Genomic DNA, 25517 nt, shown 5'->3' with positions numbered 1-25517 from the left:
TAAATGAGTGGAAACGCTTAAGTAGATTGTACTTTCCACTACTGCCTTTAGATTTATTTAAATGACCTTTAGATTTTACAGTTGAACCCTATTTATAATAGAACCCCAATATATTTTGCCTGAAATAGTATATATACTCTATAAGATGATGTAGATGTTAAATGATTTTTATTTATGGATTGTCAGACACAAACAAAAAAATACAAGAACACAAGAGAAATAAAACTCCTGCAAGGACAGCTAAAGTAACAGTGCTGTTGCAGATTTCTAAGTCTCTTACTCTCCTAACCTGACTTCTCCACTGTACCCAAGTTAAGCTTGCTGGCACGCTTAGATATTTTTTTGGCAGCAATAGATTCACAGGAGAGTAACTGGTCCAATATGAAAAAAAAAAAGAAAAAGAAAAAAAAAAAGAACAAAGGGTAACTGTTGCCAAATTAACTTAATTCCACCTTTTGCTATTTCATATTCACACTCAACTATATTTTAAAGGAAAATGTTGTATTTTTTACTCCTCTACATTTATCTGACCATGAGCCATTGAAGTAACCTTACATGTACATTTTTTAATTGAAAAAATTTATAAAAATATAATGCATTGTTAAAGTTAAACATAGCTCGTGGCCAGCAAACATATAACAGATAAAATATAACAAATAATAGTGACAGGGGCCATTGGGCTCCTAAATGATTCTCTGATACTTTAAGAACATTTTGCATTTACCTCTGCACTATTTAAGTAAGGTTAGCATGAACGCAGGACTTACATTTGTAACATATTTTTATATTGAATATCTAGTATTTGCTACTTTTACTGAAGTAAAGGACCTGAATATTTTTGACAACATTGTATTTATCATGTATTTATATTTCAAAACTTTATTACTTAGCCCTATTTCACAGAAGAGATTTTGACATGTAACAGTGAAAGCACAGGTGTAACTAGTAACAATAACCAATAAAGGCTGCGTTCCACTGTTGTGCTCCAGGCATTGTATTCTGTATGAGAATAAGTGTTAAGACACATTTAAATAAATAAACAGCACTGTCTTTAATGCCTGCCACCTGTACCTGTGAAAAGGTATATTGCCAAAGTTTCTTGACCATAATTTTTTTTCTTTCAAAGTCCTGTTAGCTTTTTTGTTGTTGTTGTGATTCAATCTGTGGTTAGGCTCCTTTTTGTAATTTGGTTACCATAAAAAAAAAAAATTTCTAACATGTCTTTCGTTTATTTCACTTTTTATGTAAATGGTAATTAAGAAATATTTGAAATACTAAATTTTAAACTTAATTCCAGCCAAAGCTTTAAGCAAAAGAAATATAAGTTACATGTCCTACACTTTCCAGTTTATACACACACACAGTATATATAAAAAGAAAAAACGGAGAGAATAGACAAAATATTTATTTGTCATGCAGCCAGATATACAGATAAGTCAAATTTGTCAAGAAATTCTTACAAATAATTAATATTTACAAATTCCTAAGAGCCAGTGTTCACAGTTTTCTTAACAACTTTTTATTTTGGAAAACAGACATTTAATGAAGAATGTATATGTGATTGTATGTAGGTGTGCATTTACTGACTAATTTGAAAATTTGGCTTGAACTGGAAAAAAGTTGAATATCAACACCCCAAAGTCATAAGTTGCCTAACTACATTCAACTGTACATAAACACATCTGTGCATTTCAAGTAATCCACGGTTTCTACATTGCACTGCTGATCTGCAGTCACAGCAGGGATCTGCTAGACAAAACATGAATGTCCACATCCGTCCAAAGTGTGGCTCCTGACTCAGGAGGCCAAGACCAATCATAGGGACCTCAGTGAAGTGACTATAGGCTGGTGATCTCAGTTTTCTTGAAACAGATTTGTTGAAAGCTACTGTCAGAGCACAACACCCCACACCTCAGTTTTCATTTCTATCATCTCTCTCTTTCTTTTCATGTCATCTACTGATGCCAGTCCTCTCAGCCCAGTGGATCTGCTTTGAAGAGGCCTACTCTTTCCATTTGCGCCCACCTGGCTTCCCTTTCCTTTGGGGAGCTTGGACAGAGTGAGAGGAGGTGGTGGAGGAGGGATCCTGCGGTGCTTGCCGTGAGAGGAGCTCCTTGAAGACCGAGTCCATCTGGCGACAGACCTCCTGTGAGATGAAATAAACAATGGTGATGAGCAAGAGGAAAAGGACAAAACTGTCTTTGTTTTCTGAACTCCCTTCTGCTTGAGAGCTTCTGATTATGTTTGTAATAAAAGCCACAATGTACCATTGTCATTAAGTCATTAGTTATTTGGTACTTCTTTCTAAAAAAGACTGTTTATAAAAGGGTTTGTAAGTAATAACTAATTGGCTTGAATCTTGCTAAGCTATACTGGTGTTATCCTCCAAGTACAAAATGTGCTTTGTCTTTTTAGCTCTTTAGCTCATTAGGAAGACGTTTCCAAAGGACAATTTATCCATTTAACCCCCAGAAGATGTTGCAGAACATCTGGACCAAAATCTGTTGCGTAAAAGCTTGACACATTGCAGCTTTTACAACAGCAGAGTGCTGTAAAAACACTTCATTAATGACATTAACATTTTTAATTGGAGACAACTTACTAAAAAAATGTGAAAAAATCCATTATCTTTTATTTAAATAAAAGGGGTGGTAAATGTTTAATAAGTCTTATTAAAGCTATTTGTTAAAGCGTATAAACCCTGAATAAAAGTGTGCCTTTTAACATGGAACTAATAATTTAAAAACAACTGAGAAACAAAACAGACCTTGTCTACGTGAACAGCAATGTCCTCAGAAGATGAGTGGTCCTGAATACTGTATGCAGAGAAGGACACCACAAATATATATAATATTAATTTTTCAAACAAATATAACAAGTCAGCTGCTACACTGCAACATTTAGTGGAACTTACTCTCTGCGCACAAAGCAAGGAGAAGGGACCCGCCGTGGCCTGCTCTGTGGCCCAACAGGAATCTGAAGCATTAACTTTCCACCTGAAGTGATGCCGCCCCCTGCTGGTCCAGCTGATGACCTATTTTGGTCAATGGAGCCACTGCTGTTTGCTCTGGGACGTTCTTCTCTTCTCTGTGGTGTGTTGACAGCTGAGGATCCTGTTTCCATCTCTGTAGCACATCACATTGATGTTTTATTTTTTTTATTCTATTCAATGATACCACCACAGCCTCAGAGAAATGATAAACAAAGATCAGCACATAAACTTACGATCTTTGCCCTGAGTGTACTCTGCTTCTACATCTCCTTCTTCAATAAGCGGCTCACTGAAGAAAACACCATCAGATTATCATTCCACCATACAGCAAATCCATGTTATGTGTATGCATTAGATATGAACATCTTTTTTTTTTTTTTTCTTACCAGTCATCTTGTTCTAGTGTCATGCATTTCTCATATATGGGTCCTTCTACCTCACTCTGGCTGGGGAAGATGCTTTCGTGCTGGATGATGATGCCCTTCACCAAGCCATTGATCTGAGGCTGGAGGGTGACAACGTCGTCATCTTGAGCCCCTCTGACGAGACTGGGGCCAAAACACACAGCCAGGTTGTAAGGCTGCATCATGTTCTCGTCACTGTATTGCGACACACTGGAGAGAAACAAAATTATACAATGAAGCAATAAGAAGGCCAGAAATTAAAGGTTTGAGAGGCACACTGTGAAAAGAAGCTAAACTGAAATTCCCTTATGCTTTTTTGCCTTCTTACACTTGACAATACACATACACAGGTTTATAAAAAATAATGTCAAAACTTTACCTCAACACATCTCCTACATGAACCATGTCCTTTCAAATGTTCTGGTATTCAAATTATGTTCAGTTGGTTTTTATGTCCGTTTCCTTTAGTTTTGGTTTGCTTCCTTTCTGTTGCTATGTTGTGCGTGCGTGAACCTTTTTTTCCTTTGTCTATGTTGGTGTGTTATATCTCTGTCTCAACTTGTTATCTCTGTCAGGGCACCATTCAATTTGTTGTCAGTTTGCACTTAAAATTAGACTTAAGTGATTCTGTTATACATTACTTAACAGCAACACCAAAAAGTGACAATACTTACTGATGGAGGAATGCAAAGAGGTATCTCATGACAATGATGACAGGTTCGGGATAGGAAGAGATGACTGTTTTGATCTGAGCAGCTCTCTCTGCCTCGTTCTTTATTTCTGAAAAAAAGGTGATGAAAGAAAGATAAGCTGCTGCTATATTCCCTCAGCATCTGATATTTCAACACACACACACATGCACTCACGAGCATGCTCTAGGAGTTGGTTGGTGCTGTCGATGGGGAAGAGGGGACTCTCGAGACCTCTGAAGTAGAGCTTTAACACTCCAGCCACAGAGTCCAGGTCATACCTCCGCTCAGCCAGGGGGTCCTCTCCTGTAGGGGAATCCCACAGCACACTGCCCCACATTATTAATGCTCCACAGTGAGGGGAGCTCCTATCTAAGAATGGGCTATGCCAAACACACTCACAAAAACACACAAAAACACACACACACACACACACACACACACACAGGCCTACCTCGCTCAAAAGCATCCCTTAGGTTGTTGACCTCCACCTGAGACCCTGGCACTCTAAATATCCCTTCATGATGTAGACCTGATGGACAGACAAATTATAATATTTATAATTTTAATATGAACACTGGGGGGTGGCACTTGGGAACTTTTGAATTATTTTATACAGTGGCTTTAAGATCTAGTCTACATTTAAAATTAAACCTCTGTCTATGATATTCATTTGCATTGGAGCTACAAATGGGCATCTGCTGGTCCACTGATCTTTCCATCTTGAATACTCACCATTGAGGTTGATATAGCGAATGCAACTTTCCACAACTATTGGAATCTGTTGTCCTGATGCCTGAATGAAACAAATTTAGTAATAAATTTCAGAAGCAGGAAGTCTGGTATGTTACTGCTAACTGAAGTTAATACCCCCAGTAGTCCGAATTGCTGGAAGAGGAAAATGTGAGAGGGTGTAATGATGGTAGCTACCTGTATGAAGGATAGCATGTCTCCATTGAAAAGTTTGTGGTTGTGCAACAAATTGGTACTCGAGTGATTCTTCCTGACACGCATTGACTTTCCATTGGTTCTGCAGAGCAACATACCATGTTGTGAAGATACAGTCTTTTGACACATTTTGTAATATCTGCCTGCAATGAATGGCTTTCTTAAATCAATTAAGAGCATACTGACAAAGTCTTAAAAAGCATTTATATCCCTACCTAGGTTGATGTCCATTTGATGCTTCAGCTAGGGAGGAAAAGAATTATTCTAATTAGCTTAACCAGGAACCAGCTAGTGACAAGAAATGGGAAATAGATGGGATTAAATATAAATGTAACACTTAAGTTGCTGGGTTAAAAAAAAAGGGAACAACAATTTAGCGGATAACAATAATAACCCAGATTGTACCAACTATTCTCACAATAATAACCCACATTGCACCAGCTGTTCTCAAATGACACTCTGGGTCAGCAGTTTGCCTTGTGGAATTAAGTAAGAAATGCAGAAGTGATACCTTTTTCTACAGCCACTTTGAGCAGGTCATGTTTGGCTTGCAGTTTAGATACCAGGGAGCTGCCAATAAGGTACTCTTTTACTCTCTGCAAAACAAGTCAGATGTAATTCACAGCATTTCTTATCATTACCGTCACTTTCATAAACCAAAACCCAATAGTCAAACCAAAAACCGCTTCTACGTATCCACCAACTGCATATCACCAAAACCGTGCTCAACAATGTGACTCACAGTGAAGTAGAGGTTTTCTATTTCCTGCATGTTGGCCCTGCGCCGGGCCACACTAGGCTTGACTGTCAGGTTTTCAGTGCTGCCGTCCTGAGATGAACTGCTGCCGCTGCTGAGCTCCAGATCATCATCAGTGATATTCTCCAGCAGGGAAGACTGGGCTGCTGACATGTTCTTACTAACCTGATGACAGTGACACAGATAACAACTTTATATGATGCTGTCAGCACTCAATTATCAGAGTTGCCAGAATTACCATATTGGCATGTGTGTGTGTATAATACAAACATCATCACCATTCACCACCAAGCTTGACTTGAACTTGAGGTTTAGTGACTGAGACTTAAAATGTGGTAAGAAAATCTTTTTAAATTGGGTATGTTCCTGCCATTTACCAGCCTGAAGACACATTGGCCAAAATTGGTTAACAATTGATGAAATGATTCATTTCAAAAGAAATGTTTTAAGACAACAAACAATTCTTCTTTTTTCCCCCCCCTCACACATTTACAAGTTTGCCTTCACATCTTGATTGTGCTCAGGATACTTTCCATCTACTTGAATGAAATAATTAAAAAAAACATAACATTAAAATAATTGTATCTACAGTCTTGGATAAACTCTGCCTTGGACTCAAAGATGGTGACTCTGAATACAACAGATACAGTCGACACACACAAAAAAAGTGATAACCAATCGCTAAGGGTTGGTGTGATGTACCTCCTCTGTTTCCTGGCTGACTGCTTTCAGTCTGGCCTGTATTTGTTTGAATCTGGTCTCCAGTTCACATCTCATTTCACACTCTGCACTGACCTCAGAAACCTGCAAGGCATAAGAGAGTGCCAAAATGATGCAAAACAGCTGAATAATCCACTGACACAGCATACTTGTCCATTATATGCACAAAACAGGCACCTGGTCCCCGTCATGGGGCTGATAGGCGAACCGAAGGGGCATAGAGAAGGTGTTGTAATGGTCCTGCAGGAGGGTATCTCTGTCGTGGCTCTGGTCGAGTCCAGACACGGCCCCTTCAAGCTGCTGCAGACCCGTGCTCAGGTTCTGCTGAGCCCGCCACCGTCTGGACAGGTAAGCCTGCACCACCCGTTCCAGAGAGACGTGGTAGCCTACATCCGCACACTGACGGAGACATATCTTCTTTAAACATGATATTTTGGGTGACATCTGAGTACTACATAGTATGTCCCAGTGTTTTGAAAGTTTGTTGATTGGTTGAATGGGGCACCGTTGGGAAGTTCAAAACTATGAAGTTCAAAAAGGCAAAAGCAGATGATGTATCTCTAAAAAGATCATTACCTTGAGAAATACACAGTATTTGTTTATGAATAGGTAAGAAAAAGACGGCAGACACACAAGGAATCTGATGCACTCACGTTGATGAGAGTAGAGATGTCTTGGAGGTAGTACTTATTCATGGAGGCATTGGCTGCACCCAGGTTTATGAGGTAGTCATTTCGGGCCTTGCTGCACTTCAGGTATATCTCTTGAACCTTACCTTGTCTCTGGAGCACATAAACATTTATCAGCAAGAAATTAAAGAGTGACATGATCTACATGCGTGGTACAGGAAACTACATCAAAGGGTATATATATATATATATATATATATATATATATATTTATATATTTACTTTTTCTATCAACCTCTCCAGTTTTTTAGCAGCACTCTGCTTCTGCTTTTCCTCCTGTTTCTCTGCCTCCTTGAGCTTCCCCTCTGCACACACATAGTCTGAGTGGTACTGGTGGTACGTCCGCCATGCCTGCACACAGATGCATACAGCAATGCTTTCTTTTCTTTGTTTAGGAAACGGAAAATGTTTTGGGTGGCTGCTTTCTCACTTACAGTGTGTAGCTCTGTGGTAACCTTCAGTAGTCCGTCTTGTAGCTGAGAACAGATGTCTTTACTCTGGAAATATCACGTAGAGACAAAATACCACAAAGTAAGGTGGCAGAACACAGTGTGCCCCAAAATATCTTCAGTCTCCAGAGGTCAACGGATAAAATTTAGAAAAAGAAAGTGATAGTCTCTCTAGCACCAAGTCAGTTACATTGTACTCGTACAGACTTGTCTTTATTATAGACTCATGTTTGTGGCTGGTGTGTCAGTGCTTGTGTAACTACCTTCTTGGCAAGGCGTTGTGTGTACTCCAGACAGTGTGTGAGGGGCTGAATGAGGAAGTTGCTGCAGCTCTCACTCAGTCCATTATGATCCTTACTTTCCTGGCGGGTCTGGGACAGCAGAGCCAACCAGACTTGTGCCACTGAGTGATTGCTGGGCTCCTTCCTGAGCATATGTAGAGGAGAAAAGGAAGACAAAGGCACAAACATGTGGAGATATAATGAGGAATGTTACACAATAGCATCCTCAAAAGAACCGCTGGTTAATTTAGTACATTATGTACACTGCCAGAGGCAGGGCTGCCTTTACCTCTTAATTCTGGAAGTGAACCTTTCAGCAAGTTTTTCCAGGGAGCGGGCATACTCGCTTTCAATCTCACCCCGTCGCCGCAGGTAGTCTGTCAGGTCCTGCAGCTGCTGGCTCTTCTGCTCAAGTTGCAAGTCCAACACCTTCAGTTGGTCTGCAAGCTGGCAACGTACCTCTGAAAGACAAAGAGAGGGGGGGAGGAGGGGGCAGAGATAGTACAGGCAGGGGAAAGAGTAAGAACCACAAGGAAATTTGATTCATTCTGAAAGTCTTGCTGTAGGTAAGAAACAGATTTCACAAGTTTTTTTTTTCCTACATAAAGACTATATGTAAATCATAGTCAGTCGGGGGTATGATAAAGAGGATGTTATAGTGGCACAGTCATTCTTTCACCTTTGATTTGTGTGTCGTAGTCCACCACACCGACCCTCTCCTTCCGGAGTTTCACATGAGAAGTCATTGTTGCTCCAACTGGGTGAAATTCTGTATAAAGTAAGACAATATTTTATCATCACTGTCTAATGTGAAATATATCAGCTGCTCAATTCCTTTTACCCCTCTTGTAAAATCAGAGTGTTTTATGTGCATGCAAGCTACTCTATTCTTCTATGCTGGAGAAAGTAGGGTAGGAATCAAGGCCTATGATCCACTGCTGCAACCCTAGCATGCCTCTCTTTAAACTTTCACACTCTTAGTGCCGTAACACCCTCTTCACAGAGCAAACTTCCTCCTGCCACACACAAAGAGCGAAAAGAGCATGTTCATCTTACTGTAACACATCTCTTCAAACTGGTCACCCTCTGCTGTGCTCTGCTGAACGGCAGACAACTACAAAACCAGCTGGCATGTGCTGCCTTGTGCACCGGTCACGCTGCAGAAATGCATGAGGTGCAAAAATAGCTCTAGCAACATCTCAGCTGCCCTGAAAATAGGATGAACCACAAGGCGTACAACTCTGCGGGGATGTTTATGTGGAAAGCTACAGGTGGTTTTACCAGTGATACTCACTCAGAGCATATTTTGTCATTTCAAGAATAAAGCAACAAATCCAGCTGCTTTTGACCTCGAACTTTTAAAGCAGATATCCTATTACTTTTGTCTTTCTCTGTCAACCCAGCTGGTCAAGGCAGTTGGCCACCCAACCTGAGCCTGGTTCTGCCCACGTTTTCTGCCTCTTAAAAGAAGTTTTTCCTTGCCACTGTCACCAAGTTCTTGCTTGTGGTGGGAATTGTTGGATTTCTCTAATGATTTGGCGCTATATAAATAAAATTGGACTTGACTTGGATGACTGAAGTATGTTCCAGTTTAGGTTGAAGAAAGTGGGGCAAGTTCATCTGACTGAGGGTGAACATGAGAATTTTGGTTTCAGTTTCTGGTCCATTTTTGTCATGTTGTATGACAGGAACTAATGCTTCTATATGCTTCTATTCATCTTGGCCTGTTTTCAGCAGAATAAAGAAATGCAGAAAAAAAATATTACCAGAGCATCTCAATGGATAAAGTCATTTAACCACATGTTCATTTGATGGGCCTTTGAGAAACTAAGAATGAACGGCTAAGTCACTCATGTGTGCAAGATATGATTCTATTAGTACATATCAGAAAGGGGAAGAGTAGGGTGTTTTTTTGCTGGATCACAACCCTCTGTACACAAGTATCATGCACATTCTCTTTCTTCCCCCCTCCTCAACTTCCCCTTTTTTAAAAGCCAAACATCACTCATCGGCATTCTGTTCAGCTGAAATGTGCACTCTTTTCCAACTGAAACATTTACCAACTGACCTGCTAAAATGACTGCTACATTACAGCAAACCCAAAATTCCCTGTAGAAAGGAGAGTGATTTTTCCAGCGTATGTCACCCTTTTCCATTAGCCCTTTCATTCTTTCTCTATGTGATCAGCAGTGAATCACCACCTCCTGTCGTCACAATCTGCTGCAATATTTTAATAAAGCTAGCCTTAACCTTACTGCAACTGGTTTGTCAGTCGCTGTAAAAGTAATGATGTATATCTAACTTTGGGTTTCAACAAGTACCAGAATATAGAAGCTGCCTGAACTATGAGACATTAATGGCCTGAGGGCTATGTGTGTAGCCAATAACATAACTGAGATAAACAAACAGAATAATCCTTCATAACAGCACACACTTTGCAGAACAAGAACATGTTTATTAGAGTCAAACAGTCGAACTGCCCTGTTATGGTGAGACAGTTCAGTAAGGGAAAATCAATAAAGATTTAATACATCCAGAAAAAGAGTCCTACCTGGTGAGGAGTAGTCTTGACTTGTCTCTTCTCCAGACTGAGGCAACTAAATGATGCCAGTTAATAGCACAGTAAGCTCTCAAGTAAGCTATTTCACCTCCCCCTCACATTGGACATGGATAGATGTGGGTGGAGTGGAACTCATCTCTCTCTCTCTCTCTCTCTCACTCTCACACACACACACACACACACACACACACACACACACACACACACACACACAATGCTTTACTGCTGTCACTTTCTCACCCCTCATCTCACTCACACATTCAGCTTGAGGCATCAGTGTGTGATTGTGCAAGTGTGATGAGTGGAAACCTCTTCAAGTCAAGTCCTTCCTCTCTCTTTCATGCTGCCTCTTCAACCCCACAGCAGGTTTTCTGTCCAATCAAACACCAGCTGCTCTCACTGATTAGACCCTCCTCACTGGCTTTTCACTGGCTACTAAATGAAATCAGCTGCTTTAGAGTTTAGTTGCGAGAGAAAAACCCTGAATTCTCAGGGAAAGTCCACAATCTGCTCACATACAGTATGACCACTGTTCATGATATATGGCTGGTACCCCCTGAAAACACCTCATCTCAAGTAAAACATTCACACAAAACCCAAGAGGGGTTTTGACTTCAGTAAAAAAAAATCCCCGGTAACTTCTGCTACTGATACAACATAACTAATTTCTCTGAGCCTTATCACTGTTGAGGACTTGTTTTGAACAGCAGCACTGTTTTTGTGTTCTCTCACTGAAAAGTGTTAAATAGCAGAAGTGTGTGAAAGTCAGCTACTTCCAATTTGTGACAGCCTAACTTTGTGAGCGGTCAGTCTGCATAATTTGCTGTTATCTGTGTAGTACTTCTCTCTCTCTCTTGTTTCCTTCCTCAAACAGACAGTATGATGATGTTGCATAATCACCATATGAAAAGAAAAAAAAATCAATTAAACTGACATATTTAGGTCAGTATGGGGTATTAGGTCAAACACTGTTTGATTGAAGACAGTCTCTACTGAATGTTAATGTTTTATTCACGTTTGATTATATGACTTTTCAGTTTAAAGCATGGCGGACTTTGTAACCTTGGAACACCAACAAGAATTTCCAATGCATCTTTTATCTCAGCCATAAACAAGGAGAGTTCAAGAGGTCAGATATTCATTGGAGAAAGCAGACTTTCATCAACATGACTGCACTTAGTGATTTTACATATACAGTAATGCTCCTACAGTACCAGTTTTTATTGAGATTTCAGCAGTTCAAGTCCAGCGAATATGCTAAAAAAAAAAAAAAAAAAGTAGGCCACTAAAAACGGCAAAAAATCATGTAGATTTGATGGAAAACAGGCCATTTTCATGGATGAAGAAATTGGTTAACTTACAGCTTTCCTGTAAATGAAGTCTTGAACGTTAATGCAAATCATTCCCACGGGTGCCCCAACTGTTTTGATGACTTGCAAGCCATATGTCTGTATGAAAGCAGTGTTGAAACAAAAACCTCTGATGCGTCATTAGGACAACACTTTACTACAGGAAGTAGTAGGAATATACCGCTAGGTTAATCCTGCAGCAAGATAATGACCCAAAACGTTAGGAGAAAAGAACTGGACGGTGGCTTCACGTGACGGAAGAGCAGTCTCCAGACTCAGACCAATGGAGCTGGTTGGGGATGAACCGAAAGTAAAAGCTAAGCAAAACTACGCAAAACTGTTTAACACATTTGTGGGAACTTCTGCAACAGTGTTAACTTTCTGCACAATGTCTGAGTTCCATTGTAAGAAGACTGTCATGAGTGTGTTCGGCTGCTGAGCAAGTCAAATGTAGAGATTAAATTTAGGATTTAATATTCCATGATTCCTTCAAGGCAAACAGCCCTGCTTTTGACCATAGTCTTTATCATTTATATGCATTAATTTCAGAAACAAAGATATGCAGTATGCAAATTTGATGAACTGTAAAAATGAAGGTGTTCTAAAACTTTTGACCAGGAGTGTATATGTAGCATTATTGTTTTGATTCTGATGGCATTTATTTGTAGAAAAATGTGACACTTGTGAAAAACTGGTGTAGTCTGTTGCTTTTAGCTCATTTATCAGTGTCCAAGGGTCAGGCCAATTGTGTGGTAGTAGTGTGTAATGCTCTCAGTTGTCAAAATTGTACATTTTAAAATCCCATGCATACTGAAGGGGCTTTCTGACCAAAGGCAAATTGTTTTAATGGATCTTTTGCACCTTAAGTACATCAATACTAGTGATATTATAAATTCAGCAGTAACCCATTTGCTGTCTGTGTAGATGGTTTTACTGTAGTCACTCTTGACACCTACTTTATAATTAAGTTTTGCTTTAATTAAATATATTTAGACATTTCATAGACCTAAATAGTGGCTAACTTAGACATCCTCACATAATATTTCACTTATCAGAATCTAATGATCTATGCTCAGAACAACTGTTACGTTTATGATTGCTTACTGAAAAAAGTGCCGTACCAAAAGTATTATTTTGAAAGATTTATTTGCTGTGATTCTGTTAAATAATTAAGAGAAAAACACAAGTTGTTTTCAATCTGAAAATCTAACAGAGCTTAGGGCCACTGCTGGTAATGACAACAGCAATCCAATAAAAACGCTGAAACCAAATATTCATTTTAGCTTCATTTAGATAACATCCCGATCCATGTCATTATCAAACACTCTTTGTTCATCACTGCAAGATTGAAGAAAAACCAACGATGGAAATGTTGGAATGGCTTTGATGCACAGATAGTCACAGTTTGTGAAGCCAGAGATACTGTCAGAACATTGTCAAATAGAGATAAAAAGAGGAGGCGAAGGATGAATTTTAAAAATGTCTAGGACTGCAGTGTCATTGGGAATCAGAGGAAGAATCTTTAACGTCTGTGCTTTCTGTTGCCTCGCTGACTTCACTCAGCTCTTTGCTCTCTCCTCCACTGTCTCTCTCGCTCTCCCTCTCCTGGTCGCCAGACCCCGATGGGCTCTGGCCAGACGGAGCCTCGTGACCCGAAACACGCACTCCAGGCTTTCTCAGCTTCGGGACATATAGGGAAAAAACAACAAGTTCATGATAAGAAACTGCTCATGTGAGTTCAGTAGGGCTACACATCCACTGAAGTAAAGAGGAGCTAGAGAAAATCATGTTGGTGCAGTGCGAACAAGTGAATAAATGTAAAGAATAGTCACCTCATCAGCCATGTGGGCCAGGTCTCTCTTCATGGCATAGGCATCCTCCCCATCTGCATAGTATTTAGGTTCTACCTCACTAATCCTGTGGAGCAGTAACAGAATAACATATCAGTTAACGTCAGTACAGATATCTGTCAGGGCCATTGAGGACATGAGGACATGATTTCAGAGTTTTTAGACAGGATGCATTTCAATTTGATTAATTTTATCACAAATAAATACAATGGTTTCACCATTTCCAACATTTTTTTATTCCCGAAGAAGAGATTGAAACCTTCAAGTTCAAATATTTGAAACATTTGAGAGACTTTGTTTTGGTGTCTGGGGCTGTTGGCAGGAATTGAACTCATGAGCAGAGTCACACTGATAGGGGATTTTCAAGGCCAGTACTGAAATTAACATATGGGTGTCATAAATACCCAATAACAATAACAGCCAATACTAATATTTGACATAAAACACAAACATTTTTGAAAAATATCCCTTAAATTTGATTTTGTAAATGAATATATGTGCCAAGCAGGACATCTTACAAAACTTATCAGGACTCTTTAGTGGACAATAACAGCAAGACCTGATAGATAACAATGAGACAAAAAAAGTTTTTTTCACACACACTGTACATTGTCAAACTGGCGGTGCTGCTTACTGTTGTAGTTAGAAAAAAATAACATTCAGTCTAGTGAAGTGCACTGTTATATAAAAAGCCTTTTTATGGGCTGAGTATGTAATGTTGTGGTCTATTTTTTTTTTGACCTCGGAGATATATTTGACACTTCTGTACTGCAATTTCTTGTAACTCATTTGTCAACATGTACATCAATACCCACTACTGAAATAATGTTGGCACCCAAAAGTACTTACTGGAACTTGAGTGTGTTGGAGTACAAGTGCAGGGCTGCTCGGTTGCTGCAGTGGGGAGGAAGGATTGGTGAGTTTCTTGAGAACAAGAGAACTAAGACACAGACAGTCTGACCACATTTTGTTAACAGGAAACATGCAATAATTCTTCAAAACAAAAGAAATAAAAGTACACAGCCAGTCAACAGTACCCTGTACCTTTTGCGAACATGAAGTGAGACATATTTAGCATTGAAGTTTTCTATCATGGCCCGGCTGGCCTGGTCCATCAGCTTCTGAGCAAGACCCAGACGTCTGTGTGAGCGCTTTACTGCCTGGAAGACACAGAGAAGGGGTTTTGTTACACAGAGAAGCCAGCCAAATATCTCATCAGCAATATCAGTGTTTTAATATAAATAATACAGATGTATGAGGTGTCTCTGATCCAGACTTACCAGGGATGTGATGTGTCCATGGGGTACATCGTCTGGGTCCTCCTCCCTAAGAAGAGTTCAGCGCTTTATAAACAAACTGTACAGCTCTGTTATCCATGTGATGCAAAACTAATATATCGGATTACAGATACTCACATCTTTGCCAGTACATATCCCACAATTTTGCCATTTTCATCCTCTGCAATGTATGAGAGCTGAAACGGAGAAAATACACAATGAGTATCACACATAGAAATTGTATAGATTGTAGGGATTTAGTTGAAAGGAGTAGTGGTGCTCGCAGAAACAGGAGAAATAGGAATACTGCACTGTGACTCACCTGAGGCCAGGACAATCCGTGATAGAAATAGTATTTCATCTGGTAGTTTTCTGGAAGGCACAGCAGGTTGCAATGCTGCATATTCATAAGGTCCTCTGGCTGTAATGACAGAAAAAACTCAAATGTCAGAAAGTTGCATGACACAACACAAACCCCTTTATCTGCGATACTTGGTAAGCTAACGTGTAGGCTGTAGTTAACTAGCTTAGCTAACAGCAGAAACAGCATGGCTGTCGAGAGGATTTAAGCACACTTACCCTTGCGTTTCGTATGTTCATTTTGTTAGTTTTGGTGTTATCTGGACTGTGAAAACAGAAATCAACTACACTACACCGATCAATCAATTCATAATAGTTACAGTAACACGTTTAAAGGGCTTGTTTCGCTAACTAGCTAAGCCGACTTGCTAGCAAGGAAGGGAGGGGAGGAAGAAGCGTGCCGCAATAACGGCACCTATTTCCGGCCACAGTGTGCGCTCGGACTTCACAGTAAAAGTTGTAACCCATACAAATGGCACACAGGCATCCCCATTAAACACTTTTATTTTGAAGAATACATTAACTTCGCTAACAACTCGGATGTTGTGCTGTGGACAACATTTCATACTTTATATACTTGGATGCATCAGGCGAAGTAAATCAAGCGAGGCTGGACCACCAATAAACAATCAGGTTACTGCTCTTGCTCCCACGGTGCCCAAAAGCCCCACATTCATTGGTTCATTGCTCCATGAAAGTAGGTCTGCAGTGTCAACTTCCGACCTTGTGGCCCTGTAAGGTGGGGTCATGGCAAAACAACTGAGCACCCGTAACAGTGGAATTAGTTTATGTATAAAATGTGTACAAGTAAATTTGAGGTCACAGAGAAAACAAAATCGTACTTGTAGATTTTTTTTTCTCTCTCCCACAAATATAACACAACAGTTACATTTTCTCATATTCTTCATTGCGGGTGGACAAGTCCTGTTTTACAAATCACAGATGACTCATGCTCACATTTTTTTTTTTTTGCGACAGTTGCTGTAGTGAAAGTGGTGCAAAACAGATTCACACACCCTTATCAAATATTTGTGAAAATGGACAAAATTTGCACATCTGAAAATCAGAACATGAATGATGAGAGTGCAATGAGAGTTGCACATAAAAATATTTTCTCACAAATACTTTTTTTTCTTGGATACTGCACAAACACAAGTCAATGGATACAATTGCTTGAACCTTCCGCTATGGGTCTCAAATGGCAAGTTCTGCGCCCTCTGACTTTTGCACCAAATATCTTGGAGAAATGGAGGGCAAAAGTGATTTTTACCTGTGGCAATTAAAGCCACGCCCACCTCATAAGTAAGGCTGCATTGGCCGCTGGATTGTGGCCGCCATGTTGGACTGGGCAACTTGGCATGAATGTTCAGAGAACTGAACTGGGCTACATGTGGTTTTACATTTCACTATTATTAGTCTAATATTATTATAGTGTTATTATTATATTATTGCGTCTCCAACCAGCCAGCTCGAGCAGCCGGATCAAATGTCACCGCAAACGGAGCGACTGATCCAGAAAGAGAGGAAGAGTCAGGGTAAGAGTTTTAGTATGGTCAGTCTGGGCTAACCCAACGACGAGAAATCAGAGACGGTTGCGCCCACATCTATAGACCTGGCTCCGTCACAACATCCCCGATCAGGCTCTTCGCCGGGTGGACGGGGCGTATTTGCTGACAGAGCAGGACTCTGGTGGGGAGCCAGAGTCTGTGTTTACATCAGTGATGCTTGCTGTTCAAATGATGTCACTGTGGATGGACAGTGTTTGTCAGATGTTGAGTTTTTAATTTTAAGATGTCGACCATATTGTCTGCCCAGAGAAGTTGCTTACTGTTCACATTACTTGCACAGTTTTTTTTGTGAGTTAAGCTAAGTACAGCTAAGTATGCCCATCTCACAGAACATTCAAACAGCCCTGCACTAATTAATGTTTTCCTACAATATAATTCATCAGTGGTCAGCACATAAGTTTGGTCTCAGGCTAGTTTTTTCATAATACATTAGATGGCGGGCCAGAACATAATCAAAATGCAACTGGAATTTACTTTCTCACTGTTCACATGTGGCTGCTTTGACACTTTTTCCTGATGTTTGTCAGCTCATAGCTATTCTTCACCCACAACACTGTCTTCTGTTTACAAATTGTGTCACAACCAATAACACTTTTGCCTAGATCATATGGCGTATTTGTTTCAACAGTGTTTATTTCTGAGGTGCTATATGTAATTACTTAAATTAGATACTTAAGTCACTGATGACCAGTTAACCTCAGCTCGACCTGGGTTGTCCTGTCTGCAGGCAGGTCTCTGGATCCGCAGATGGACTGTAACTCAACAGTCTTGGACTGTAGCTGGTGACGGTTGTTCATGTTCTGCTCCGATGGAGAACTGTTACATGTGGAGCTACACCAAACTCAGAGGCTATAGAGCAGAACAACTATGCTAACGTTAGCTTATGGTTATAGCAAGACTAACACTGATGCTGCACCTAACCTAGCAGTAAACAGTGACAAGAACTAACTTTTAAAACGTTTTAGTTTAACTAACTAGTGTAATAACTTCATACATTCAATTCTAGATGCACTGCACTGTGATTACCTGCTGCTCTGTATGTAGTTATGATAAATCCAATATGGTATGAGGTGGGCTTAGCTTGAGGTGCCACAGGTACAAAACACTTTTGGTCCATATTTCTCAGATATGTGGTGAAAAATTTAGAGCATGCAGGACCATCTGAGACACAAAGCGGAAGATTCAAGCAGTGGCGGTTATTTACTTGTGTTTGTGCTATAAAAATATCCAAGAAAAAAAAAGGTTTTGTGAATAAATATTTCACAGATGTGCAACTCTCATTGCACAAATTCACATTCTGATTTTCAGATATGCAAATTTTGTCCATGACTTCACAAGTTTTGATGCAGGTGTGTGAATGTGTTTTGCACCACTTTCACTGCAGCAACTGTAGCAAAATGAGTTTCTTAATCTGTGATTTGTAAAACAGGATTTCTGTTGTACTGTATTTGTTAAACTACAATTTTTTTTCTCTGTGACCTCAAATTTACTGGTACGTGTGTGACTATTTATACAACCACTAATTCCATTGTCACATGCGCTCAGTTGTTTTTGCACCAAAAATAACCTTCTTATTAGTGGTTCTCTTGTGTTAAAATGTAGATATCCTGACAGATATAGCCTACTTAAATAGTAGCAGCTGGTCTGCTGAGGTATGTCGCTGGTTGCTATGGAGAACCTACATATTCAAGAAACTCGATCCATAATCCTCCATGTCATTCTGACACTGGAGGCAAAAATTGCCAATTTTTCACGCCCCGACCTCATTTGGCCCGTGTTACCGTTTCCTCATGGAGAATGTAAGAATATAAGGACTTTAAGATCATTAAACTTTTTTCAAGCCATTTTCTTCAATATCTCAACTAAATTTATGCTCAAGGAATTGACTTTGATGCAACGTAAGTTTGTTCATAAACATAGCTAATGTAAAATATCAAATATAAAATATTAAAGTCTTTGGTGTAATGACTGAAATGTGAAGATCAATTGATGACCAATTGCTGCTTTTAAGGCAAACTGATATAATGTTAACTTGTAGAAATTTCTCTTTAAAATAAAACATCGCATATTTCACAGGTTTGCATTCAACATCCACCTTCAGTAAAATGCTCCTTTTAAACAGGCATAGTTTCCACTTGGAGCCTGACATTTCTATCTAGATGTAGCCCACATACTTTGCCAGTATATAAGTGATTCCTTTTGCTGTTGTCTCAGTAGACCTACTGCTGTTAAGTTTGATGTGATATTACAGTAATAAATAAACAATTAGGTAAATTGAAAAAGAAAAAAAGAGCTCAGCAGGTTGAAGGGATTAATCACTTTATTCAGTGTTCAATCAAATATAGTTGTGTTGAAGCAGGTAGAGCACCATCCTAACCACCTGTAATGATTACAGATGTGTGATGTGCCACCTCACGTAAATGACCACAACTACTGGAGGCGAAAGAGAGTAGTCAGAGCAGCACCAACACCAACAGGAAAGAACACCTTCCTTTTGATGTCTGTTATGCAGACTGTGAAAGTGTGCATCCTGTTAGGTTTGTTATGAGTTTGCACTGATTTGAAATATTATTTGGTACATTATCTTTACTTCCATGTAATGCTTTAATACCTAGGGTTTTTAAATGACTATAAGTGTAACTTCTCTTCACCTCAGTGATTACGCCAATCACATGTGGCAGAAAACTGTGGTCACAGTGTACAACAGGCTGAAAAGTTTGAGTTAATCTCCCTCTGGGAGACAACAGAGAGAAACAGGACATTTTTGAAAAAGAGCTTCCATGCTCAGCAAATCTGCTGTTCAATAAAATCACACATTTCCTTCATTGCTATACATAAAACAGCTTATTTTCATTTAGCCTGAATGTTATCAACTCGATTTTTAATGTGTAAGTCAGTGGAGACATTAGATATATCTGCATCATTTTAGATGAAGCCCACCTGATCTGTGGGGCTTTGCTGTGTGAGGATTAGATGTTAGTATGAAGCACCTGCTGGGGACATGCTGGGAGGATTGTCTCTGTGTCCCATCCTGGGAGAATACAGAGTCCAATAGCTCCTGCCAGGAAGTATACACCCCTGAAGACTGAAGTGCCTGTGGAGGTGTATCTCAGCTTGCTGCCCTGCCCTCGTTCAGCAGAGAGATACTGTAAAGGTAAGATTTTGATCGTCAATAATCAGGGGATGAAGATAAAACACCATGCTGTATATCACTCTGCAGCTCAAACATTATACAGGACAAGACATCTGCTCATGGGAGATTCAGCTGCCTTCTCTCATATTCTGTCAGTTTAATTCCTTAGTTTATAGACATGTTTGAACTCTTTTCATCGTGTAGATAGGTTTTAACTCTTTTTGTTATGTAGATATTTTCTTTTCACCCTTTCATTCTTTCTGTGTGTAAATAAGTTATTTGTTCTTAGTGTGTAGACATGTTAAATATTTCCCGTACTTTAAAGGAAAAAGGAAAATAGTGGTTAGTATTCACACTGACTGTGTCTCTAACTCTTCCCTTAATTGTTAATTTTCTATAGTTTCCTCAAAATAAAAATGGAAAAACCTCTATAAAAAAAACACAATAAAATAACCTCAACATTCTTTAATTTTTATTTGACTCTTTCAATAAGAACAAGCAGCAAAATAAAATGTAAAATAATTTTCTTTAAGAAATGTGAACAACAAACTGATAAATCAAGGACATACAAAGTATGTAAACAGTTTTAAAGTTATTCTATCCATTGAGTTGAAGTTGTCATAACTTAATGACAGAGATAAAGGACTTTAGAAGGGTCTTCTGGCAGTATTCCATTTCAACAGGATGTTTCCACAGTTCATTTGTTAGTATAATGAAAACATCTGAAGAGTTTTCCACTTTCATAGAATTCCCATTTTCCATGAAATGGATTTTGAAGTGAATAATGCCAGTATACTCAGTGATGAGCAAGTTAAAACTTGTATGATATATATTTCATAGCATGTTGCACTGACTCCTGCCACTAGAGGTCAGCAGTGCACAGTTTTAAAATGCTCTGATGATGTTAATTTACTGTATGAGCCTCGCAGCCTGCATTTATTTAAGCAATGCATAAGCCAGACTTTCATATCTCCTGAGGCTTAAACTAGTGGTACACACTTTCAGTTAGCCACCCAGTCCCTGGAAAGTCTTTCATTTCACAATGAATGTGAAGAAATAATGTAACATTTAAGAATACAACAGTTATGCCTCAACATTGCAATATTAGCATCTGTTTGGATGACATTGTGAGAGGGACAGACCCTCCTAAAGACCTTCTATATTATAAAGTATTCAGCAAATGTGAGTTTGTTACAACTCGGGTCTGACAGCGAGCCTGTTAGTGCTAGCACAGCTTCTTTGGCCTGTGGTTTAAAGTTCATCCCTGTCCCGAATGGCTGTGTGGCCTGGTCTGATAGACAAGATGTCTCGTCCTTTATCGCCTACTGCTGACAAGTCAAGCCTCAAAAAGACCCTCAAGATTTCCTAAACATGAGATCACTGTCTTCTAAAGTATTACGCTTGATTCCTCAGCATAACCTGGATGTAATTGGCCTTTCTGAAACATGGCTTAAACCAAACATTATCTCACCTCTTAGGCCTCCCTACCTGATTCCACTAATGACCATGCTGCTACCAGGGTTTAGACTAACCTCTAATCTTGAAGTGAACTTTAACTCTTTTGAGGCTCTTGTACTGAAACCAATCCTAGCAGTTATGAATTGCCCTCTCCAGGATTAAAGACTGCGACCATGCCACCTTGTGGTACTTTACAGACCACTTCATCCTTATTCACAATCTTTAGAAGAATTTGGACAATCTATCACAAGTCTTGTTACATGTACCGATGACATTTGAATCATTGATGATTTTAATCTTCACCTGAATGAGGCCTGTGATCCTCTGAGTAATGTCTTTCCAGTGATTTTGTTTAGTTTGTGGGTGAACCTACTCACTGCAGTGCTTTACACTCTAGAGTTGATTCTATCCTGTGAGATAGCTTAGAGGTATCTGGTCTAACAGTCTTTCCCATCACTTTTGTAATCTCAGATCACTTTCTTATCAAATTTGAGGTAACATTAGCCTATCCTCATACCGTTAGTTCAAATGTATTTACCATGCAACACATAGGCCCAGCATGTGTAGCTGCTCTTGCTGAGAAATGACCAGTGGTCCTGGCTCCTTCCACTTTGGCAACTGGCTCTGTTGTAGTGAGTTAAGCTGCTACTCTCACCATCAAAACTAGATGGTCAAAGAAGTCTAGACACATGCCCTGAAGCACGCCAGCTGAACACTGGAGCACAAATGGCGCAAATTAAAATCAGAAGCTCTTTACCTCCAGTGGCATGATTTTGTATCAAAATACAAGTGTGTGCTTTCCACTGCTAGAGCAGCCTATTTCTCTAAGTTAATTATTAACAATCAACACAATCCTAGATTTCTTTTTGACACTTTAGCTAGACTTACTCTACATCTCTAGCTGCTTGCCCTTTTCAGCTCATGATTTTCTATGATTTCTTTGCAGCAAAGTAGAGGAGTTTAGAAACGGCCCCTTCTGCAGAATCACCTGAGCATCATGTTGAGTGTTTAAAATTTTGACATATTTCTTGAATCATTGTCCAAGCTGGTGGTGGCTTCTAAACCCGCCACCTGCCTCCTTGACCCTTTACCAGCAAAACTCTTCAAAGACCTCTGGCCAAGTTCTGGGACCTTCATTGTTAATTTATCACTGACTTCTGTCTGCACTAGTTTTAAAACTGCTGTGGTTAAACCTTTACTTAGGAAACTACACCTTGATCTGGAATTTCTAATTATGTACTTGTCAGTCTTAAAAGTTCCATTCTTGTCAAAAGTACTGTGTCTCAGCAGACTTCGGCTCATTTGTCTAACAATAATCTTTTTTCTGTCTGCCCTCAGGACCTGTCACTCCACTGAAACAGCACTTACTAAAGTCGTAAATAATCTTCTGATTTCTGTGGATTGAGATTCCATCTTGGTGCCCCTCTTACTGGATCTCAGTGCAGCTTTTTGCACACTCCTAGACCAGCTTTTCATTCATTATTTACGGTCATGAAAATAACTTTCATTTGACTCTGATGATAATCAGCTGTATGTGCCTATAAGGGCTGACGACTATTCTCAAATTATGAAATTAGAGGTCTGTTTTCATACTGTAAAAAGCTGGATGTCTCAAAATTTCCTGCTCCTAAATTCGGATAAAACTGAGATACTGGTCATTTACCCGGCTCGACATAGACACCAGTTTGATCAAGTAACTATAACTCAACAATAACAACAACTGTGATTTTTCATTGGATGAATCTGGGTGTCACATCATGATCCTACCCTCTCCTTTGGTCAGCACTTTAAAGACTGCCAGCTTTCACCCGATGTATGGCAACAGCTAAATTTGGTCTTTTGTGTCTGTGACAGATGCTGAAATCTTAATTTATGCCTTTGTTTCATCAAGACTTGATTATTGTAACCCTTTGTTTTTCTGCTTGCTATGTTCTAGTCCTAAGAGTCTTCAGTTGGTTCACAATGCCGCAGCTAGAATTTGAACTTAATCCAGAAAATGTTACCATATTTCATCAATTTTTCCCTTCATTGGCCTATCATATCCATGTCAGAACAGACTTTAAGGTGCTTTTAATGACATACAAAGTTGTGAACGGGCTTTCTCCTTCATATCCGCCTGATCTCCTCAAACCTTATGTTCCATCCTGTGCTCTGCGTTCCCAAAATTTAGGGCTTCTGTCTGTCCCCAAAGTTAAATAAGTCATCTGCTGGCTGCAGAGCCTTGTCCTTCCCCTGGATCAACCTCCCTGTTGACATCAGACTGTCTGACTCTGTTGATGCCTTCAAATCCAAACTTAAAATTCATCTTTACACCTTAACTTTCAGCTAGTTTCTTATCTTTCACAACTTCAGGCTTTGTATCTGTTACCATTCTACGGTCGGTCTCAGTCTCAATAAATCAGTTAAACCCAGTATATACAATGTAGTCCATGTTGTCCGAGATTACTGTAAACTTTCTGAAAACCACACTCTAACTTTTGTGTGCCCCTCTTTCTCCTCCCCTCTCTTTCTCCAGGTCTTCCTGCCTCCAGCCCCCATGATCCTGCTCAACACCTGCTGCTACAATTATTATCATTATTATCATCTGTACTAGTGGTTGTAGTCATAGTATTATCATCATAATTATTATTATTGGTGGTGTTAGTGTCACTATTACCACAATTTTCAAAATCATCATTGCATGGTGGTCCTTCTTTCTGCTCTTTCTCTCTCTCGTGCACTCTCTCTCTCTCTCTCTCTCTCTCTGTCTCTCTCTCTCTCTCTCTCATCACAACTGGTTGAGGCAGTTCATTGCCCTTCCTCAGTCTGGTTCTGCTCGAGGTTTCTGTCTCTTTCTGCTGAGTGGTTGATCATGGTGGGACTTGTTGGGTCTCTGTAATCAATATTATAAAGAGTAACGTCTAAACCTGCTCTATAAATGAATTGACTTGACCTGACCTCCTTTGACCTGGTGTGGCAAGCTGTCATTTCAGGTTGTTACGTAAAGTATGTAGAGACACTTTACATGAAACAGGTTCACTAAACAGGTGACAGAACCAGCACAATGCCTGTCAGCCAGAGCAGGGGAAAGAAACTTTTTCATAAGTAACATCTCTCTCAGGTTTCTCATAGCTGTATTTAAATATTTTCCTTTTAAAACTGTGTAGTGTTTTTTCATGAGACCAGATCCTTTCAGGCCCAGGTTATCAAATATTCAAGTGTGTGGGTGAGGCCTATCAAGGCCTGCCTTATTTATTTTCTGCAGTTCTGCAATTACAAGGTCAAAATGTGAAAATTTTATGTTTTTGCTTTCAAGGTCAAATCTTAAAGAGTCACAGAAGTCAAATCCAAGTCTAGTTAAGCTCTCATTTTGTGACTTAACTCTGACTCAAGTTTAAGTCTTAAAACTCTGAAAAACAAACAAGCAAAAAACACAAAAAAAATCTGATTAGTAAAGATTAATAACCCCTCAGTTTGTTGCAATTTGGCAATCTTCTTATCAGGCACCTCCCATCTTGAAATTAGAAGACACACATTAGAAGACCTACATTTTATATTTTTGAAATGTTTCACAATATCATAACATTTTCAAACATATACAGAGACTTTTGGTGGATTGGGTGATGGTGGAATTTCCCCTGTTTTTTCCCTCGACAGTTTATTTTATTGCTGTTGCTATGTTTTTCACTTAGTGATTGAATGTCACGTGGATACCTGTGTCACACTTCCTTTGGCTTAATATTTGATAAACTGAACAACAAATAAATCATCATTATTTGTATGTGAAGCACATTCCACTAAAATTATGTTTAAAAATGCTGAAAAGTACAGGAAAATGTAGGTTAAGGTCGAGGCCAAGGAGTCAGGAAAGAATAAGAGGGGATAACACACAACAGACCAGCGTGGACATAAGCTTTTTTTTTTATTTTAAAAAAAGGGCTTTGTCATTATCAGTTTAAAAAAGGTAATACTTAACTTTTAAATCACCTACTTTCTCTCACACCTGCACACACTGTCACCAATAATGTGCTGTGGGCTATCACTACTGCACAGA

General features: G+C 39.4%; 2 protein-coding genes across 4 annotated transcripts; both read right to left on the bottom strand.

Moving 5' to 3' along the window:
• Window positions 1-1390: 1390 nt before the first annotated feature.
• On the bottom strand, window positions 1391-10898 carry LOC139620507 (SLIT-ROBO Rho GTPase-activating protein 3-like). Of its 2 annotated transcripts, XM_071476122.1 has the most exons (23): window positions 10799-10898; window positions 10481-10526; window positions 8609-8698; window positions 8219-8390; window positions 7912-8074; window positions 7634-7696; window positions 7422-7550; window positions 7164-7292; window positions 6688-6909; window positions 6493-6594; window positions 5776-5955; window positions 5545-5629; window positions 5249-5276; window positions 5016-5115; window positions 4821-4881; window positions 4540-4617; window positions 4263-4391; window positions 4071-4176; window positions 3379-3606; window positions 3226-3281; window positions 2915-3125; window positions 2768-2816; window positions 1391-2146 (listed from the first exon to the last, which is right to left on the bottom strand). In XM_071476122.1, exons 3-23 carry the CDS (start codon window positions 8673-8675, stop codon window positions 2003-2005), a joined length of 2502 nt encoding a protein of 833 aa, XP_071332223.1. In that variant the 5' UTR covers window positions 8676-8698; window positions 10481-10526; window positions 10799-10898; the 3' UTR covers window positions 1391-2002. The 2 variants fall into 2 exon arrangements, with proteins under 2 accessions (XP_071332223.1, XP_071332224.1); XM_071476123.1 differs by lacking the exon at window positions 10481-10526 and having other exon boundaries at window positions 10799-10861.
• Window positions 10899-12967: 2069 nt separating this feature from the next.
• Window positions 12968-15732, bottom strand: naa10 (N-alpha-acetyltransferase 10, NatA catalytic subuni). 2 transcript variants are annotated; one of them, XM_071476125.1, is made up of 8 exons: window positions 15545-15732; window positions 15288-15386; window positions 15104-15162; window positions 14969-15014; window positions 14733-14848; window positions 14538-14582; window positions 13671-13755; window positions 12968-13518 (listed from the first exon to the last, which is right to left on the bottom strand). In XM_071476125.1, the coding sequence occupies exons 1-8, from the start codon at window positions 15563-15565 to the stop codon at window positions 13336-13338; spliced, it is 654 nt and encodes a 217-aa protein (XP_071332226.1). In that variant the 5' UTR covers window positions 15566-15732; the 3' UTR covers window positions 12968-13335. The 2 variants fall into 2 exon arrangements, with proteins under 2 accessions (XP_071332226.1, XP_071332225.1); XM_071476124.1 differs by having other exon boundaries at window positions 13112-13527; window positions 15545-15710.
• Window positions 15733-25517: the final 9785 nt, after the last annotated feature.

The sequence above is a fragment of the Trachinotus anak genome, unplaced genomic scaffold, assembly GCF_046630095.1.
Source record: "Trachinotus anak isolate AG129_WGS33_773 ecotype Australia unplaced genomic scaffold, CSIRO_AGI_Tana_v1 ptg000004l, whole genome shotgun sequence".
NCBI lineage: Eukaryota > Metazoa > Chordata > Actinopteri > Carangiformes > Carangidae > Trachinotus > Trachinotus anak.
Note: the sequence above shows the minus strand (reverse complement) of the source record. Positions and strands in the feature narration are given on the sequence as shown.

Bases quoted from the DNA above. Each gene is read 5' to 3' on its own strand.
- LOC139620507 (XM_071476122.1), bottom strand. From the start codon at position 8,675: ATGACTTCTCATGTGAAACTCCGGAAGGAGAGGGTCGGTGTGGTGGAC. The intron at 7,293-7,421 runs GTAAATATATAA...TATGTGCTCCAG, and splicing joins TGGAGAGGTTGATAGAAAAA to AGACAAGGTAAGGTTCAAGA. The intron at 5,956-6,492 runs GTACATCACACC...CACTGTCATCAG, and splicing joins TCAGCCAGGAAACAGAGGAG to GTTAGTAAGAACATGTCAGC.
- naa10 (XM_071476124.1), bottom strand. From the start codon at position 15,565: ATGAACATACGAAACGCAAGG. The intron at 14,583-14,732 runs GTACAGGGTACT...TCCCCACTGCAG, and splicing joins TCACTTCATGTTCGCAAAAG to CAACCGAGCAGCCCTGCACT. The intron at 13,528-13,670 runs GTGACTATTCTT...TTTTCCCTATAT, and splicing joins TGGCCCACATGGCTGATGAG to GTCCCGAAGCTGAGAAAGCC.